We start from the raw sequence: 18,503 nt of genomic DNA on the forward strand, positions 1-18,503 counted from the left end.
GGTTAAATGCGGGCTTGTTTCTGCTGTCTTCTCACATCCCTTCTTGCTCTGCCATAAATCCCCACAAAGGGGCTGATGGGTCCCTCCCGCCTTTAACTGCACGTGCTCCCCGCAAAGCTGCTTAAGACCCGAAATGGCACCTGTGGAGTGCGTGCCCACCACTGTCCTCCTGGCTTTTGGGGTGGTTGTAGTTGATGATGATGATGATGATGATGTGTGGGTGTGGGGGTTTTCGTGTTCTTTTTGTTTGTTTGTTTGTTTTTTGGCTGAAGTTTAAAGTTAGTTTCGTCACGCCTCTGACGCGATAGTATCAGCAAAGATCATAGCTAGACTCTCACGCGCACACATCTTTCCTCCAGAGGGAGATGTGTGTGTGTGTGTGGATCTCAGACATCACCCGTCTGTGCGTGGCGTGTCCTGCTTCACATAAACATAGAGCTTCAAAGTTACTGTGCCTGCGCAGGAGGCTTCTGCAGCCACACGGCCACGCCACAGTGGCAGACCCACCCTGTTCCCGACATCCGCTCGAACGCCTCTGTACTGCTTAGCCTCCCGGTTTCAGCCGTGGCTTTGAGTGCCGACCCATGCAGCCTGCCTACACCATTATAACCATCTCTCTGTCACCGCCAGTACGGGCGATGGGCAGTGTGTACCAGTGTGATGAAGTGAAGTCAGTGCTGACCTGTCTGGCTTTCTCTGCCTTCAGTACTGCAGCGTCAACCTGCCTGCCTGGTCTGAGCCACCAGCTAATCAACAAACAGGAATGCCCCGCCTTTGCCTTAATCCAGGCCTTTGCCCCGCCTTCGCCTGAGAACTCGCTGTACATTTCCCGTGCCGCTTCCCATGCCCCGCCCTTCCCTCTCCTGACTCCGCCCTCTCCTCTCCTGTTTCTCTTGTTGTGGTGGAAAAAAGGGCTCTGATAGCCCCCCCCAGCCCCCCCCGCTCATAACCACCTCCTCCTCTTTAGCACTTTGTGAACTATGATTCACTCAGTCACAGTAATGTGCTGGGCCGTGTGCATGTGCTGAGTGAGGAGTCAGCCCTAGGGGTTAGTGCCCATTCAGCTCCCAGGAGGCCCTGCAGGGAGGGCGACTCCAGCTCCAACGTGCCCAAGCCGGGGACGAGTCCTGACATGCTACCCCTGGGAGAGCTGGGGGAACAGAGAGAGGTGGAGATGTGGAGGGTGCAAACTCAGGTAGTTCAGCATTCATTGCACACCCCGCATTTATATATTTAGTTTGTCTCCCACTTGGGCCGTCGAAGCTGTAACTACATATAAGAGTCCCCCCCCCCGTGGCTTTCCTATTTTCAAACATCCACCTGTGTCTTGGCATGCTTGCGGTAGTAACCACATGTGCCCCTGAGAAGCTGGGATTCAAACCAGAGCCCCCGTGCACAAGAGCTCATCTGCACCGTCTTTACTGGCCGTGCCACGGAGGAGTAGGCTGTTTTGGCCAAGTTCAGGTGCTTTCCCTCTTCAACAGACACTTCATAAATCACTCCTCATGTCAGCCAGTCAGCACTGACCCCTGGGTGACCTCTAGCTGTAGATGCTGTAGACTGGTGCACTCCTGTCTCACACTCATGTTGTTAAGCTCTCTCAGATATTTGCAAAAACAATGACTAAGCACTTCTGTTTGAGACCAAAGGAGATAACCCCTCCATATTGAGACTGGTCTGGCACTGTGTGTGTGTGTGTGTGTGTGTGTGTGTGTGTGTGTGTGTGTGTGTGTGTGTGTGTGTGTGTGTGTGTGTGTGTGTGTGTGTGTGTGTGTGTGTGTGTGTGTGTGTGTGTGTGATGGGACTGTTGGAAGGAATTGTTGGCTGACTGATGAGTGTATAAGCACAGATTCCCTAAAGAAAAGGAAAAAAAAAAAAACTTTTGAACTTCCCGTATCACAGGAAGCAGTACAAGATAACATTCCTACGTCCTGCATGAGAGTGTCTCCCCCCACTCTATCCAGCCTGTTCCCATCCACCCTGCTGTCAGACAGCACCACAAGCACAGCGCTCCTTTCACAATCCTTTTGCTTCCCAAGTCCACCATTTCTTGGGGTTTTGTTTGTTTTCCTGCTTCTTCATTCAGCTGTAGCTGCGGCGTGTGCTAGCTCAAGGGTAGCGCGCAAAAGACAGAAAGCAGTTTGTTTCAGTACACCCCCCCCCCCGCCGTTCTGTCGATCGAGGTCTAGCCACGTCAGGTCTACTTTAATTACACTGCTCCACTCACCCCCCCCAACATCACCACAAACTGCCTTTTGTGTTTTGTAGTCTGTTCAAGGATTTCTAAAGGACGTGCTGGCAAGCTCGGGACTTGGCGAGGACGGGCGAGGGGGGGGGATTGAACTGTTATTGTTTGAAAGACATGTAAGCGGCCTTCACAGCGCCGCAGCCACCAGTGAGAACAAAAAAAATCACAATACAAATGAAAGCAAGAGAAAGGGAGAAAAAGTGAGAGACGCCAAACTCTGTCTCCTTCACATACAGCTATCAGAAGCTAAGCCAGAGCAGAAATAAAGCAAACCTCAAAATCTCCCAGAATTCCCTCTCTCTTTCTCGCTGTCTTCGTCCCTTTCTCTCCTTTCCTCTCTCTTGCCCTCTTCCCCCATCCCCCAACTCCTCTTTTCCCATCCTCTTGTCATCTGATGGATGTGGGCATCAGAGCACACGACCTGTTCCGAGCGGTATACAGCTGTTGATGTGACAGGCCAGCATCACCTTGGTCCCTGGATCCATGCCCACCTTCAGAACATCTGGAATCCTTCTCAACCACCTCACCAGTGTGGTCACCTAAATCTTCCTCACAGACTAGCACCTGTGGGGCAGACCCTTCCAACTCCAGGATGTATAAATAATGGAGACTCTGACTGCCACCCTGTGTGTGTGTGTGTGTGTTGGTGGGTGGGTGGATGGTTGGTTGTCAGTATATGTAATTGTGTGTGGATGGATGTGCGCATGTGTGTGACGGTGGGTGAGGGTGTGTGTGTGTGTGTGTGTGTGTGTGTGTGTATGGATGGATTGCGTGGGTGAGTGGGTGGCAGAAGGGTCCAGGTTTTCTGTAGTTTTAAAGTAATTCTGCTTGTCATTAAAGGATCTCTAATGTGAAGCTGGGAGCCACTTTTAAAGCAAATAGAAATTCCAATAGAAATGAAGAGCCGTCTAGCGCTAACAAAACATGACCAGGAGCTCAAAGAGTGCTGAGAGCCTTATTTTCTTCCTTCTTTCTTTTCTTCCTGGAGCTTTTCTCCTCTCCTTCTTCTCCTCTGCTGCCTGTGCTTCACCCGAGGGAAACATGGATGTCTTATCTTTACAGGAGGACCACCCAGGAACCACGGCTTGGATCTCACCTTTTGTGTGTTACTCTGTGTGTGTGTATAAGCATTAGTAGGTGTCTGAGTACTTGTGTGTGCTTTTGTGTGTGTTTGTATTTTTGTGTGTGTGTGTGTGTGTGTGTGTGTGTGTGTGTGTGTGTGTGTGTGTGTGTGTGTGTGTGTGTGCGCATCTGAGTGTTGGCGGGGGTTGTAAGCCTTTAAAATCTCATCACTTGCATCTTAGCATTCCTGCAGGTGTGTGTGGGGAGGGGCGGGCACATACAAGTGTGTGTGCATTGTAGAAATCTCCAGGGCACAAACAAGTGCACTTTGTAGAATGGATGAAAATAAGCCACTTTGCTACAGTCTCTCTCTCTCTCTCTCCGTCTCTCTCTCTCTCTTTCTCTCTCTCTCTCTCCGTCTCTCTCTCTCTCTTTCTCTCTCTCTCTCTCTCTCTCTCTCTCTCTCGCTCGCTCGCTCGCTCGCTCGCTCTACACACACCCGCCCTTGCCCCTCCAGGAAATCGAATGTTCCACTATTGCCGCCTGTTGAGATCGATCCCACACTGGCTGTCTGATAAAGAGCATATCATCCTGGCCATCTGGACCCTGTTTAGAGAGCTTCTCCATAGCAAATCCCCTGTTCACGTCGAGAGGAGAAACAGATGTAAGCCTACAAAGCCTCTCCACTGGCCAGCGAGGCGTCCGCACGCCTCTGACCAGGTCCACCCAGGACCGCTGAACAGAGGGCAGGGTCGTCGCGGCACTCGGCTTATGTCTGAAGCTTGGCAGAGGGCCAGTCAGTGCTGAGCAGCTATTCCACTTGAAGAGCCTGTCACTCTGTCTCGCTCCTCCCACGGTTCTGTGAGGGACCCTGGGCTGCTAGCATGGGGGTCTGGTAATGCCCTTGGGTAGAGATTCCTCCATTACCAGTCGAAGGATGGGGTGCGTGTGAGCTGGGATTGATGTGCCCGCTGTATGACAAAGGAAGAATTGCACACACAGGAAGCTCTGCAGTGTGGGAACCTGTCTTGCCCTGCCTGGTACCGCCTTCACCCTGCCTGGTACCGCTTTCACCTCCCACCATGAGATATTGCTCCTTCCTGCTCCATTCAGGCCTGCAGTGTTCCTCCCTAGGGCCATCACACTCAGACACATACACCAAAGATGAATCAGGCTTTAACGACTGCCACACTGCATCTCACTGACCCTGACCTCTTACATACGACGCAGACGGGCTGCTGGTCAGAGGTCCAGAAGGGCATGGGATGACATCACTGAGTCTCACAATTGGTAGGCCATGTGTCCTTTAATGGACACCTTAACCATTATGGATCCTTACAATTCAGACAGCTTGAAGTAAAACCATGAATCAGCAGGTGATTAATTTGACAATAAGCTAAGACACTGCCTCCATCTGCCTCTCCGGTGTCTCAGGCATTCTGGTTTCCATTATAGTCTAAGAAGGTATTAGTCACAACATAGTACAACCCTTTACAGGCCTTCTGGTGAAGTTATCTGCTCAAATGAAGGGATGCCCAATCATTCACAGAGACACAGAAACATCTCTCCACCCTGGTGTGTCACCAGATCTCCGAAACGGTCATTTAAATACTTTTCATCTACGATTGTGTGTGATTGCTGATCACTGTGAAGGATTAAGTGTTGAAGTTATAATGTCATTCCAGAGGCTGTATATCAGGTCTCATTGTAGCCAGTGTTACTTGGGCGATGGGGGGGCACTCTCTGCCCTTCCTTGAGCGGAATCTGTCCCAAAGTGTGGGCTAACGTGCGGGGAGAGAGCTTGGAGCCCTCCCTCTGCACAAGGCATCAGGCAGAAGCAGAGCCCCCAGCTGTTATTCTGCTGGGCCTCTCCTCAGAACCAGCATATGTTTTGGTTTAAATGGTTTTCACTTTTTTTAAATTCTGGGGAGAAGAAAAGCAAATTCGTAACGGTGAGCTTTTTTTGTGAAGAACCTCACAGCCGCTGTGCCACCAGTAACTGCATGTTTCCTGCCTGCTTGACAGATTTATTTCGCTATCACAGATGATGCAGATTTCCTTCAAATCAAGCCATGATTTGTCTTCACTTAAGTCACATCTCTCTCTCTCTCCTTCTCTCTGCCTCTTTCCTCTCCTCTTTCCTTCATGTTCTCCTCTGTTCCTCTCTCTCCCTCCCTCTCTCCCCAGGCTCTCCAGGAGCGGGTGGAGGCCTTACAGAGACAGCTGCATGCTGCTGAGAAGTTGTTGCTGAGCAGGGATCTGGAGTTCCAGGAGCAGGTACGCTCACGGCCGCAGCTCAGAGCTCCCCCTGCCCACAGCCCCCTGCAAGGCTGGGAGAGAGCTGGCTCTTCCCGCTCGCACTCACTTGTACGTACCCGCGTGCACATTCCCCACATTCCTGGAGATCCGGCTTCAAGCGCCAGCCCTCCCACCCCCGTCCCCGGGCCAGGAATGCTGGCCCCGGCTTCAGAGGAAAAGCCGGGCTAATAACAGGGCCGCTCTGACCTTGACACAGAAGGAGGGGGCAAGAAAGGAGAGTAACTGGCAGACTGGGAAATGCGTCCACCGAGACATCCTCTTTGTCCTGGCGAAACGGCCGATGACCACGGCTGGGCACGGCGTCCTGGAGAGGTCTGGAGCTTCTGCCTACGGCAGACCTGGCCTGCTCCTCGCTGCAGCTGCACGGGATTGGCGCTCCCTGGAGCTCCAGAAATGCCTTTTATCTGCTGCAAACTTAATAGATCACTGGTATGGAGTGGGTGAACTGCGGAAGGTGCGGTGCACACACCAGGGAGCTCAGCTGACCACACATGGCCCAGACCGATAGGGCTGTTGCTCAGCTCATCAGACCGTCTCCAGCGCTTGTCTGTCAACTGGGAGAGTGATGGTGGGAGCCCAGGGGCTCAAGCAAAGGCTGGAGCTCTAATGGCTCCCTCTAATTATAGAGTCCCTCTAGTAATTCTGAGCAGGCTTCTGCAGGCTGACACGAGGGCTCAGTGGTGACGGCCATCAGCTGTGAGTGCCAGGGTTCTCTCGCCCAGCGCTGGTGTTTACTCTCCACTCTGATGTATTATGAGGCAGGAAGCAGCACCCCCCCCCCCCCCCCCCCCGCCCCCCTTTTTTTTTACTGGCTTTCCTACAGGGGGAGAGCCTGCAGCACAACACATATCTTCTGAACCCACATACCAATATGCAGCCATCCCAGGGTCAGCTCTGTGAGTGTGTGTGTGTATGTGTGTATGTGTGTGTATGTGTGTGTATGTGTGTGTATGTGTGTGTATGTGTGTGTGTGTGTGTGTGTGTGTGCGCGCGCGCGCACATGTGCCCACATGCATCTCTGCATATGTCTTTGTGTGTTTACATGCAAATGCCTGTGTGTGAGTGTAACTACTTCTGTGTGTGTTTTCTACACGCACATACATGTGGGTGAAAAGAAAGGCAGCGAGGCCTACTCTCCCTCTCTCCTGTGCCGTGATATTGCCCCAGTTTATCTTCCAAGACATGTCTTTGTAATATGATCTGCAGCAAAGGAGAGAAGGAGGGGTCACAGTCACCCTCTTTCTGCCCAGACTTCCAACAGATGTTGTTCCAACGATGCTCTTACAGGCCCCTCCACGCCTGCTTGGCAGAAAATGTCAGCAACGAGCACGTACAGCAGTGCACGTCCTGCTCCACCACGCCGGATAAAAAGATTAGGCCCTTGATGCACGGGAGAAAGCACCATGAGCTGACTGCTCCTCCTACTCCTCAGGAGGAGAGGGGGAGTCTTCTGTTCCTGATTGCTGGAGTCTTGACATGTTAACCATAGCTCTTGGTACAGAGGGTGTGATAGCTGTTAGCAGAGAAGCAAAATCTGAAAACAGGCTGGATGTGAAAATGAGTTTTGTCTGGATTAAGTGAAAGAAAATGGTGTATTTAAAGTTCAATATCCATAAGGCAGCTATAAAGACAGAATGTCTGCTTCACATCATGTTGTTTTGGACTAGAGGTACACTGTGACAGCACACCACCTAGGCCAGGACGAAACCTAAAGTAACATTCCAGTGTTTTTAACCCATATCCCTGTTTTCTGCATTTGTAGCAGAATTAGCAAGCATAATCATTTCCTCATATTTAAAAAATATCAGAATAACTTGACCTGAAACACACTTTTAATGAACGCCTTTGGGAAGGAGATAAACAACAATACTAATGTCTTATAATGAGGCTTCCAATAATAAATCTAAATTTATTGTTAGAAATGCGTTCTTGCACTGGCCATCACTGCCATTTGCAGAAAAGCAGCTCCTACTTTGTAATTGAGTTCTTTAAAAAATAAAGGTCTGACTTTTCAGCCTCATGTATTTCTGTCATTACCTTATAGGTAAATAAGTTTAATTAAAAAACAAGAATAAACTGCGCAATAGTACAAAAATGCTAATTAACAATAATAAAAAGGAAAACTGGCATTTGGTTTTGGGTGTTGGTTTCAGTTTTCAATCCAGAGTTTCTTGGATTTTGTTTTTTGTAAAGAACATTAGTTTTCACATTTATCTGAGCACCACACAACTACTCCATTGGGCGCATGCGGTCTTTTTCCATGAGCTCAAGATCTGATAGAAGTGCTGAAGTTGCTGCTGCCATAAGAACAGCTCACCTCCACCTCAGAGCGTGTCCACCTCCTATGGTTTCTCATTCAATCTCGCAGCACAGTCGTTTTTAAAAACGAGAGGAAAAACTTCCCTTTATTGCTTCTCTTCATGACACAGCTGATCTGCCAACGAAAACCTTGTGAGGGGTGCAAGATTTGAGGTTCCCCTTGTACCTGTGAGGGAGGGATTCTGTTACCTTTCACGTTTCAAGTTTTTTTTTCCGTGTTTTTCTTTCTGACGCACACTCATACCACACACACACTAAGAGCACAGCCCCACCCACCCCCCCACCCCCCACAGTGTACATCAAGCTCCTGACAAACTTCATTTGAACGTTGAAAGCGGCGAGCCCTTGTTGCTTTCAGTTGGCAGCTGTCAAGAAGCCTGGCGTGTGACAAACAAAGTCAAGCCCAAGATCAGTCTGAAAGCTATATATAGATGAAATGGTGTCATTTGAACAGAGCTCTATAGAAGTGTTATGGTTTGGGAGGACGTGGGGAGACCAATGTTTCAAAATTGGGAACGTTTCATCAGAAACTTTTTTAAAAGGCTTGACCGTTGTTAATCTACGCCAAGAGTGCACGTTTGATCAGCCGCTGTCCTCTGAGTGACCTCCTCATCCTCTTCAAACCACCCCTCCACCCCACCGTCACTGGTGTTCGTCACGAGCTGTCACAGCTTCCCGTTCCCTGACACAATGGGAGGCTTCTCTAGGCCATCATCTCTGAGGAAGCCGCTCCATGTTGGGCTTGACGAGGAGCTGCAGGATGGATCCTCTGCTGGTGTTCTTGTGAAGGGTCCGGATCCTCTGCTGCGGTCTTTGCACTGGTGGACATGATTTGGGAACATACTACAAGAACATACTACTACTTGTAAAATGTTTGTAATCTAAGAACTCAGTGTTAGTGTGCTTACTGTCAAATCAGAGTTCGGCTGTCAGGCTCCATTAGGCCCTGGAAGACTGCAGCACTGCATAGTTTTGTGGTTTCCCTAATTTCAAAGTTTTCAGCCAACTCACTAAAGTCATCACAGACTTAATTACCACAGACTTAATTAACTTAATTAGGTTTGTTGGCACAATGAACTCTGCAGTGCTGTGGCCTGCCTGTACCAAAAATTATGAAACTGTTCTAGACAGTTGTTTTTGGCCTTGGTAACCTTTACTGTTCCAGAGTTGCAAGGGGCCTGGCAGTAGTCAGTGTTTGGAGATTGTGTGGTTTATGCACTCTTTTTAGACTGCTGCCACATCAAGCACAATATCCTGGTAAACATATCAGCTTCACCGGTAGGGCATAGCACACTGCTCGCGGGACCTTCCTCCTGTCCACACTAATGTGTCACACATTAACACTGGCATCTAAACACAACGCTCCAATGCCATCCCCAGCTCCGGGGGCGGGGGCGGCCCCACTAACACATCCTGTCAGTCCAGTCTGTCTGTGGCTACTAGCACGCTGCTGCTGGGGGGGAACAAGCCTCCACTCTTCACTCTGGTCTCCATAACGCCCCACACCGGACAAGCTGAGCTGATGGAGCTGTCCAGGATGGGCTAGGGGGCCAAGCACGCTGCGCTGCACCATGGGCCACCGAGAGTCAACCAAACATATATCATGGCTCTAGCAGAGGTGCTCTACCCGCTCCACCAGCCGCTCTGCCGTACTCCCGCGCTCCCACAATCCCAAGCCAACGCTTGCCGGAATGTAGACTCTGATTATCTGGCGGCCTGCCTGTGCAGTGCCCAGTGCCTCTTTGGCTGTGGTGTGGGCAAGGTGTGTTGCACTGTGTCCAGTACCTGTGGTGGCTGCTTGGGGGTGGTGGGGTGGTGCAGAATCAGGACTCCAGCGTCTCAGGACTCCAGCGTCTCAGGACTCTGGAGCCATCTTGGAGAGAACCTTTGGAATGAAACAGGAACCATAAAACATGTTTGTAGGTAGTCTCAATTTCCTCAGCCATAAATCTTCGTCACAGTAAAATTTCACCCATTGTTGGGCCATCTTTTCTTTTTATGGATGTGTTTAACTTTTTTTTTTTTTTTTTTTTTTTTTTCCCCCCCCCCCAAGTTTGCGAATGGGACACAAATGATGATTTCCTGATCTTTTTGAGGGACATTTGTTTAAACGCTGTGTTCTGCTTCACCTTTTTCTTGTCTACAAACAAGTTTATTGATCATTTTGTGTGTGTTTTTTTTCCCCTTGTGCTACTGGGCTGAATCTGAAACTGAGGGGTGTAAGTCAGGACCTTGGTGAAGTGGTGAAGGCCTTAACCACTTTTATGTTGCGCTGAGTTGGAGCGGAAAATCTGCAGCAGTGTACTGTGTTCACATTGTTTAACCCTCACCCTCTGCGGAGGGCGTGCCAGTCCTTTCCTTGTACCCTACAAGATTAAAGCCAGAACAATCAGTTAAACCCACAAAAGGGAAATTATTTTAGGACGGGCAATCATTTTCCCTTTCATTTCCTGTCTCTCTTCCTTTCTGTCCTCCGTGATTAAAACAAGGGAAAAAAGGTTTATGACCATATTGTGAGAAAGACTGAACTTGTGGCCAAGCTCTGCCTAGACTCTCAGACAGATAGCTACCTTCTCTAAGCACAGATCCTAATGTTGTAGTTAACATAGCAGTTTCTCCTGTGATAAGATCTAAGAACTTCATTTTAAGCGATACTTTGTTTCTGGAAGCTTCCGCATTCGTGACCTCTCTGTGTACCCTCACTCCAAAGAGTAGTGCGTCTCATCCATTCAGCAGTTCTGACATACAAGCAGCCTGCGTATGTGTGTGAGGGTTTGCCGGGGGATTGCTAACCAAGCCTAGCCTACAGGCTGTGGTTTGTACTGTGTAATTTAAGGGCTAGACAGACTGCTCCCCTCTTCACAGGGCTTTGTTGGTCCCTCCAGTCTCCTAGGGGCTGACCGCAGTACATGGCAGCCAGGTGGGGGCGCTCTTACACTCTCCTTCTCCCCCCTCTGTAGATTACACGCATCCGTCAGCAGTATGAGATGAAGATCAAAGGCCTGATGCCCGTCGAGCTCAGGCAGGAGCTAGAGGACACCATCACCTCCCTAAAGTCACAGGCAAGAAACACACACACACTCAAACACATCACTGCAATGTGGATGCACACATCAGCACACAGACTTCACAGTTTATTGTCACCACAGAACAGTAAATCATGTAAAAGTCTTCAACAGGCTGAAACATATGTGTTGTAGGGGGGCATTTCATCAGTGGAATGTTTTAATCATAGTCCACTCAGTAAACTGGTCTTATCAAAACCAAGTGAGCAGCAATCTTCACTTCAGTAAATGAGCTAGCTAATGGTGTTAGGGTTGTCCATGATAAGAAAAACACAAGGCCTCTCTGTGTAAAAGGGTTTTAGATATACTTTCAAAAAATGGCCAGTTTGGTTCCTGTTTGAACTGAAGCAGATTTGTTTGTGTGCCAGCTATTTAGTGACTGCACTCTGCTCTGTTATTTTGAAAACATTATTGCACCTATTATTTATTGAACCAGTGATCTTCTAATCAACTAATGTTGAAAGCTGGCTTTTCCAGCAAAAGGGGAAAAAATATGCTTCTCCAAGCATTCTGACATGTTCTAACTAATGTCCTGTTTTATAAAATAATATATGCTGTTGAAATATTTTAATGAAACCTCAGAAAAGTATTCCTAAATATCAGCTTTGATGTACTGATCGAATTTCCCTTGTCTGGATATTTTGTAATATTCAGTCTCTTCTCTATTTAAATCTCTTGTGTAGCCTCTCCTGTGAAGCTCTTTGCAGTCTCCTGTGCTCTTTTGAATGCCGCATTTAAATGTCATTGCGTTTTACGCTTTCCCCGAGATCACAGCATGGCAGTCTCCTCTTCTCCACAGTCAGGCCCTCTCTGAGGTTCCTTCAGAGAGGCCAAACCTGGAGGCTTTGAACTGGAGTGTCTCTTGTTTATTTGATTCTTTGGATTAGAAGGTTGTGCGGGGGTTAGGGGGAGGGGGTTCGCTAACGAGGAGTGCGCGTTGGACGTAGGTCTCGTTTGGCTGCAGGACTTTGAAGTCCCAGGTTCAATTCATCTTCCCTCAACCGCAATTACAGGCAGCAGTCACATTATCACTGGCTTCATGTGCTCCAGCCGTGCACTTATTACTCACGCTGGACAATTCCCTGTGTCTCAGCCTGAACCTAGGAAGGAAATTTTCCTTAAACTTCACGAATCCAGGCAAACAGACCCTGTGAGTGCAAGCACTCTAAGCACTGAACCGCTCCCATGTTTTTTAGCCCCTCCTCGTCATACCGGTGGGGCTGGTGATCTGGGTATCTGGGATCTAGTTCATATGTGGTGATCAGGCCTGTTGTATGGTGTCATAATGAGCAGCACATATCACTAGTCACGCAAGGCTGAAATGTCCATCTGCAGCCTCTGTTCCTCTTCCTCATTGGGCATATAAGGAGGTGCAAGGTTCTGTCTCATCTAAATTTGCACACGTGTCTGTGTGTGTGTACGTGCGTGTGTGCATGTGGGTTTTTGCATGCATTTGTTCAGGTGAACTTCCTCCAGAAGAGAGCGTCTGTTCTACAGGAAGACTTGGACACTTGCCGCAGCAAGAGGTGAGAACCCGGTCACCTCCTAGTACACACACACGCACACACACACACACACACACACACACACACACACACCAACGCACAGCATATTTACTCACTCAGACTGATATGTGAAAATGTACACACACACACACACACACACACACACACACACACACACACACACACACACACATCCATCCACACAACCTCTTAACCTTTGATACCTTTTCATTGAACACCATAAAAATGAACCAGCTAACATTTTCAAAATGTCACTGCGACACACAAATGTTACATTTTGTAAATGTCTGTTCAGGTTTTTTTATAATAAATCAGCAGACCTTAGAGCAGCCTTTCATGTGCTGCCCATTTATCACTTATATGCGAAATATCCACACTAATCCAACAACATTCTAATCCAATATGTTTAGGCATATGAATCATCAAGATCCTGCACGTAACAGTATGATCCAGTTATAGTCCACAGTCTCCCCTGCCCCCAAACCAAATGTTATTGTCCAGTTACAACCAGATCCAGATATCCTACTGATGTTACTGACCACTCTATACATTCACGAGCGCACGTACACACACACACACACACACACACACACACACACACACACACACACACACACGCGCACACACACTACTTGTCCTGTATGGGGCCCAGCCTTTTCCAGGTGTGAACAGGCTCTTTTGATCCAGATGGGGGGGGGGACGACAAACAGAAGTAGGTTTTTTCGTTTTGTGTTGCTGATTGATGCCCACTTCCTCCTTTTCTTTAATAGTCATTCTTTCTGTGTTTGAAGAGGCATTGTGACTATTCAAATATTGGTCTTCTTGAGAAGCGCAGCTGGAGCAGGGGGAGGGCTGACATATTGTGAGGAAAAGCAACACACAAGTCTGATCTCAGAGTGAATAAAGTCACTGATTTACTTGTTAAAGCATAAACGCATGGGTGCAGGCGTTTTGCAGCCCGAGCTTGTGTGTAATACTGCAGTCTCCTGCTGGGTTAAGTGCTCCTGATGAGTGGGATCTGTCAGGAGCTCTGGCTGTCACTCCACCTCTTTCTTGTCAGCTTCCTGCCTGTGTTTATCTGACCCGCTGCTCCCTGACCAAGCAAATATCACACCTTCCCATCTGACTTCTCTCTATCATCCCCTCCCCCCCAGGTAATCGAGGACATCATATATTAACCATTATGTTCGTTTACTGGTGGAGATTTCAAGAATGAAGTGAGCATTACAGCGCCTCCAAAAACAGCGAAGAGCCCCATCCTCATCCTCAATCTCTGCGTCTGGGAGCATATTATTATTGCGCTTGTACGTTTCCTGTGCCATGTGAATTTTCCTGTATTGTTTTGATGTTTTTATGCACTGATCCATCATATTTATTTACTGTTTTTAACACATTTTCAAGTTGTTTTTGCTTTACTCATGAGACTTTAGTCCTGTTCACTTGATTCAGAAAAATGAGGCAAATGGCTTTTATTAAATGCTTTTTATAAACACCTATTTTTTAAACTTTCTCATTTGCTCATTGTCTTTTGTGAACCTGCTCAAAAACATCACATTTATTTTTTGCTCCACTTATTCACTGTACTAATGCTGGTAAACATGTAGATGGGCGACACTCCAACCCAGTGTTGCCTGTTTGCGCTGCATGTGTGTTATGGTGTGTAAAGGACATAAGCACTAAACGCTAGCGTGCGGCTCTGGTGTGTTAAGCACATGGATGCTAAACTGTAGCGTGCGGCGCTGATGTGTTAAGCACATGGATGCTAAACTCTAGCGTGCGGCTCTGGTGTGTTAAGAACATGGGTGCTAAACACTAGCGTGCAGCTCTGGTGTGTTAAGAACATGGATGCTAAATGCTAGCGTGCGGCTCTGGTGTATTAAGAACATGGGTGCTAAACTCTAGCGTGCAGCTCTGGTGTGTTAAGAACATGGATGCTAAACGCTAGCATGCGGCTCTGGTGTATTAAGAACATGAGTGCTAAACACTAGCGTGCAGCTCTGGTGTGTTAAGAACATGGGTGCCAAACGCTAGCGTGCAGTTTTGCTCTCATGTCAGAGAGCACTACCACTTGTAGTTGGCCCACAGTGACCGCTGGGTCGAGGAACTTCGGTGCATGTAGTGTTCTTTACCCTGCTGCATACTTCATTCTCTTCTCCCTTAATGCCTGACACTTGTGCTCACTTGATTTTACCACCAGATAGCAGCTTTTTAATGACTAGGTCTTTTCCCTGTTAGTTAATGACTACAGATCCCAGCGTGAGCCTCTTTTGCTCTCTGTGTTTATAGCCAAAACCCCTTTAGCAAAGAGATCCTCATTGATCCAAATAGTTGGAATTCCATTTTCTTTCTTTTTCTTTCTTCTTTTTTTAAAGGCCAGACCGCTCTAGAGATGAAAGCGATCTTCGGGGATTCATTTTTCTGCGGCTTCGGCATGTTTGTTATAGAGAAATGATGAAATGAGAGGAACAGCCACTCAAACGACACTCCCGTTCACTGGGCCTGCTGCTCTTGCAACATGCCGTGATCATTTGTTTAACCAGCGGCTCCACTGGAAAACCAGAGGGATGACCAGGCTGTACGAGCACATTAAAACTGCCTGCCTTTGTTTTCCATACATATCTCAGGTCTCTCTTAAATGGGGAGATGGTTGTGCTCTTAATCGCTGGTTTGGTCTGAAAGGCACTGCTGTACCTAGGCAGGTCCTCATTAGCTCTTGGCCCACATCCTGTTCTTCACATAAACGCCCTGACTGGCATGTAGAGTCAAACACTTCCACAAGCTCACTCTGAACCTTTATAAATATTGGACTGGTCTGTGTGCTGAATTGGTTTGAGGGATTCTTTTTCCAGTAAGACATTATTTTGAGGTCACTAATACTAAACCACATTCGGAAAACAAGAAACCCAGCTGCTCTGCTCTGGATTAGAGATGGCTACACCAATCTGGATTAGAGATGGCTGCACCGATTTGGATTAGATTTGCCAACTTGGCCCATTTACCCACTCTAGTTCCACGTGAGATCTGGGCTAGCATGTGCGAAGGTAACACTACCCCAGTAGATATTTATTTGATGTGCAGATTGCTCTGTCAGAACCAGGCACAGTACCTGTGGTCCAAAATCAGAGTAGGGGGAGTTCAGGCTCTCGCTGAATAGACAGGCCTGGGGGGACTTTTGATTGTTAGGACTGGAGCAAGCGTCCAAAGCACAAGCATCTGCCTGTAAAGAGAGCGTCTCCCAGTCTGCTATGGTGTGTTTTATCAAGCAATGTGTCTCCACGTTTGGGTTTAATGAAACAAAGGCTTTGGTCAGAGGGAGGGTGTGCTTTGGTCGGAGGGGCCGGGCTATGGTCAGAGAGGAGTGGGTTTTGGTCAGAGGGTAATGGACTTGGGTAGATACGAGTGGCCGAGGGGGATGGAGTCGGGCAGGTTGCCTGACCTCTTGACCACTGTCCACAGCAGTAGTGACTCCACCGTCCGTAGGGTTCACGTAATGACATAATGTGTCCCACTTCCTTTCTTGTTGTCTTTTTTCCCTCTGTTTGTCTCTCTTTCACTCCACTTCTCTCCCCCACTCCCTGACCCTCCCTTCCTTTCCCTCCAAACTGTCCTGGAGAAGCTGGAGCCTGCATTCTGCTGAACAATAGCTGCTGCCCTTCGAGGCTTTCACCATGACCTGAGGGACACAGCAGAGTCAGTGAGTCTATCCCAGCGCAGGGGTCACTCTCTCAATGGGTCTGCACTCGGTGGATTTCCGTAACACAGTCCCACTCTAGCCAAAACCTGCTGCTACTTTCAATCCCACCTATGGCTTTCATATCCTGACGGTTCAGGGAGGATCAAAGGTTTACCAACATCTTCCTGTGGTGGGTGTGTGAGTATGGCCATACACATTATTTATTGATGAGCAAATCAACAAATGTGCCATAAAGCGCTGATTACAGCCAGTATTCATGTGCAATTTTATTGAACAATCTCAAATGAACCATGTGCTGCATAGGACCATGTCCATACAGACCAGTGCAGCTGAGTCAGAGCAAAGTCAGCCCTCGTACAGTACATATTGTATACTGGAGGGAAGGGGACAGGAGAGTGCATGCGCCCATGCCTGCTCCCCACGGATCCTGCAGGATATTAGCTGAGAAGGTTGAGCTGCTGACTGACGCTTTTTCACTTGGGACCTGGATGACAGTAGAGATGCTTTTTTGGTTTGTTTTTCTTCTTTTTAAAGGTAGCACTGGGGAAGCGCATCCAGTGATCCACCAGGCACTTGTTATATTTTTCCTCTCCCCATGACGCCTGTCTGCTCACCTGCACCACCAATACTATGGGTGTGTGTGTATATGTATATGCACTGTTTCTCTGCCGCTTGCGTGGGCCAGCTTTTCCACGGCTCTGTCACTCATGTGCCAGTGTGGCACAGCCAGAACGGGAGGCTTCAGGGAGTTGCAGTCCACTGCGACGCCAGAGGAGTCCTACGGTGAAGTCCTTGATTGGGAGGAGTCCCTACGGCGAAGTCCTTCAGTGGGAGGAGTCCTACGGCAAAGTCCTTCAGTGGGAGGAGTCCTACGGCAAAGTCCTTCAGTGGGAGGAGTCCTAGGGCAAAGTCCTTCAGTGGGAGGAGTCCTAGGGCAAAGTCCTTCAGTGGGAGGAGTCCTACGGAGAAGTCCTTCAGTGGAAGGAGTCCTACAATGAAGTCCTTCAGGTACAGATGGAATGCAGATGCTTGGCAGCAACAATCTCCTTGTTATTCATTTGCCACATGGATTTTCTGTCAGAGCTGCATCTGTTGAGCGTGTGCAGACCAGGCTGCATCCACCCCCACCCCCACCCCCCCCAACATGCAGCAGCTGAGAAGAACTCACCCAAGTCTGGTTTCTGTCTGTGTCATGCTCTTTTACCTTATGACATAGCTTTAGCTGTGCGGCAGCCTTGTCTGTCGGTCTAAGAAAATACTTCCTACTGTCCGGACTCCACATTTAATGTGGCTTAATAAATGAAAGGCGGCTTAGCTCAACCCAGCACTGCTCATGCTGTCCAGGCTGAGGCTGCTGAGATAGTGCCGGCAACGATCACTAAACACTGTGTTTATGATCACCCACTCCCCAGAGCATGCGCCGCGTTACTGGTCTTGTTTCACCTCCCAGAACAGTCAGAAAAATGTCCTGCACTGGTTATGCATGTTCATGCAGGGAAGTTTGGGACGTCTGTCGCTGCCTGGATCTGCTGTTGCCATCAACAAGAAATTCAGCTTGTTGCCTGTGTATAATGTGTTGAAAGCCATTCACTCTTGTGCATTGGCTTTAGTCTTCAGAATTATAATCACAGGAACATGAGAGTCCTCTTCTGGTCAGTGCTATTCATTTGACTGGTGATTCTCACACAGCTTGAAGGCAGTCTAGAAGTTCTCTGTGGTGGTCATTTGTGTCTTGTGGTCCTTACTTGTCCATTCCACTACTACAGGAGTGAAGCAGCGAGAGAATGGAGATGATGCTGTTGTTCGAGCATTTTGCCTCATGTTTACTGTCTGACAGCTGCGTATGTTGATGTTTATGTGACAGCTCTGTCAGAACTAGTGACAGCCTGGCTTCTGCGATGACAGCTTATCTCCTGCCTTTCTGCCTAATGCCTTTCTCCTGAATTTGCCTTTCTCTGGATTTACTAGAGACAAGGTGCTGGTTGAAACAATCTTTTTTAAGGTCAGATTTGCCACAGTCCTTTACAATTTAAGGTCAGGGCCAAGTGGGGTAGGGCTGGTCTGAGATATCTTTATTAGAGTAGCTCCACCAGCAGCAAGGAAATTCAAGTGGATGGCAACTTCTGTTTCACGTCTAGCATCATTTGAAGTCTCAGACTATGAGTGTGGAAAGGTAATGAATAATGCTTGGTTTGTCAGGCCAAAACTTGACTCTTTAACAGTTGACTTCCCTTTTCCAGCCCAGTGCTTGGGGCTTAGAGAGGCATGGA

At 48.3% G+C, this 18,503-nt stretch overlaps 1 protein-coding gene across 3 annotated transcripts in view; it reads left to right on the forward strand.

Moving 5' to 3' along the window:
- cep112 (centrosomal protein 112) overlaps positions 1-16,245 on the forward strand; it is a 97,405-nt gene extending 81,160 nt beyond the window's left edge. The window contains exons 24-28 of one of the 3 annotated variants that reach the window (XR_003410401.2): positions 5,498-5,587; positions 10,909-11,010; positions 12,475-12,539; positions 13,694-13,843; positions 16,156-16,245. Coding sequence is in view for 2 of the 3 variants with exons in the window: in XM_027006744.2 (XP_026862545.2) it covers positions 5,498-5,587; positions 10,909-11,010; positions 12,475-12,539; positions 13,694-13,697 (261 nt within the window). In the remaining variant the exon portion in view is untranslated. Of the gene's footprint in view, positions 1-5,497; positions 5,588-10,908; positions 11,011-12,474; positions 12,544-13,693; positions 14,025-16,155 lie in introns of those variants that run through there. The other 2 variants (XM_027006744.2, XM_027006745.2) reach the window with 2 other exon arrangements.
- Positions 16,246-18,503: the final 2,258 nt, after the last annotated feature.

Source organism: Electrophorus electricus, chromosome 1 (assembly GCF_013358815.1).
Source record: "Electrophorus electricus isolate fEleEle1 chromosome 1, fEleEle1.pri, whole genome shotgun sequence".
Taxonomy (NCBI): domain Eukaryota; kingdom Metazoa; phylum Chordata; class Actinopteri; order Gymnotiformes; family Gymnotidae; genus Electrophorus; species Electrophorus electricus.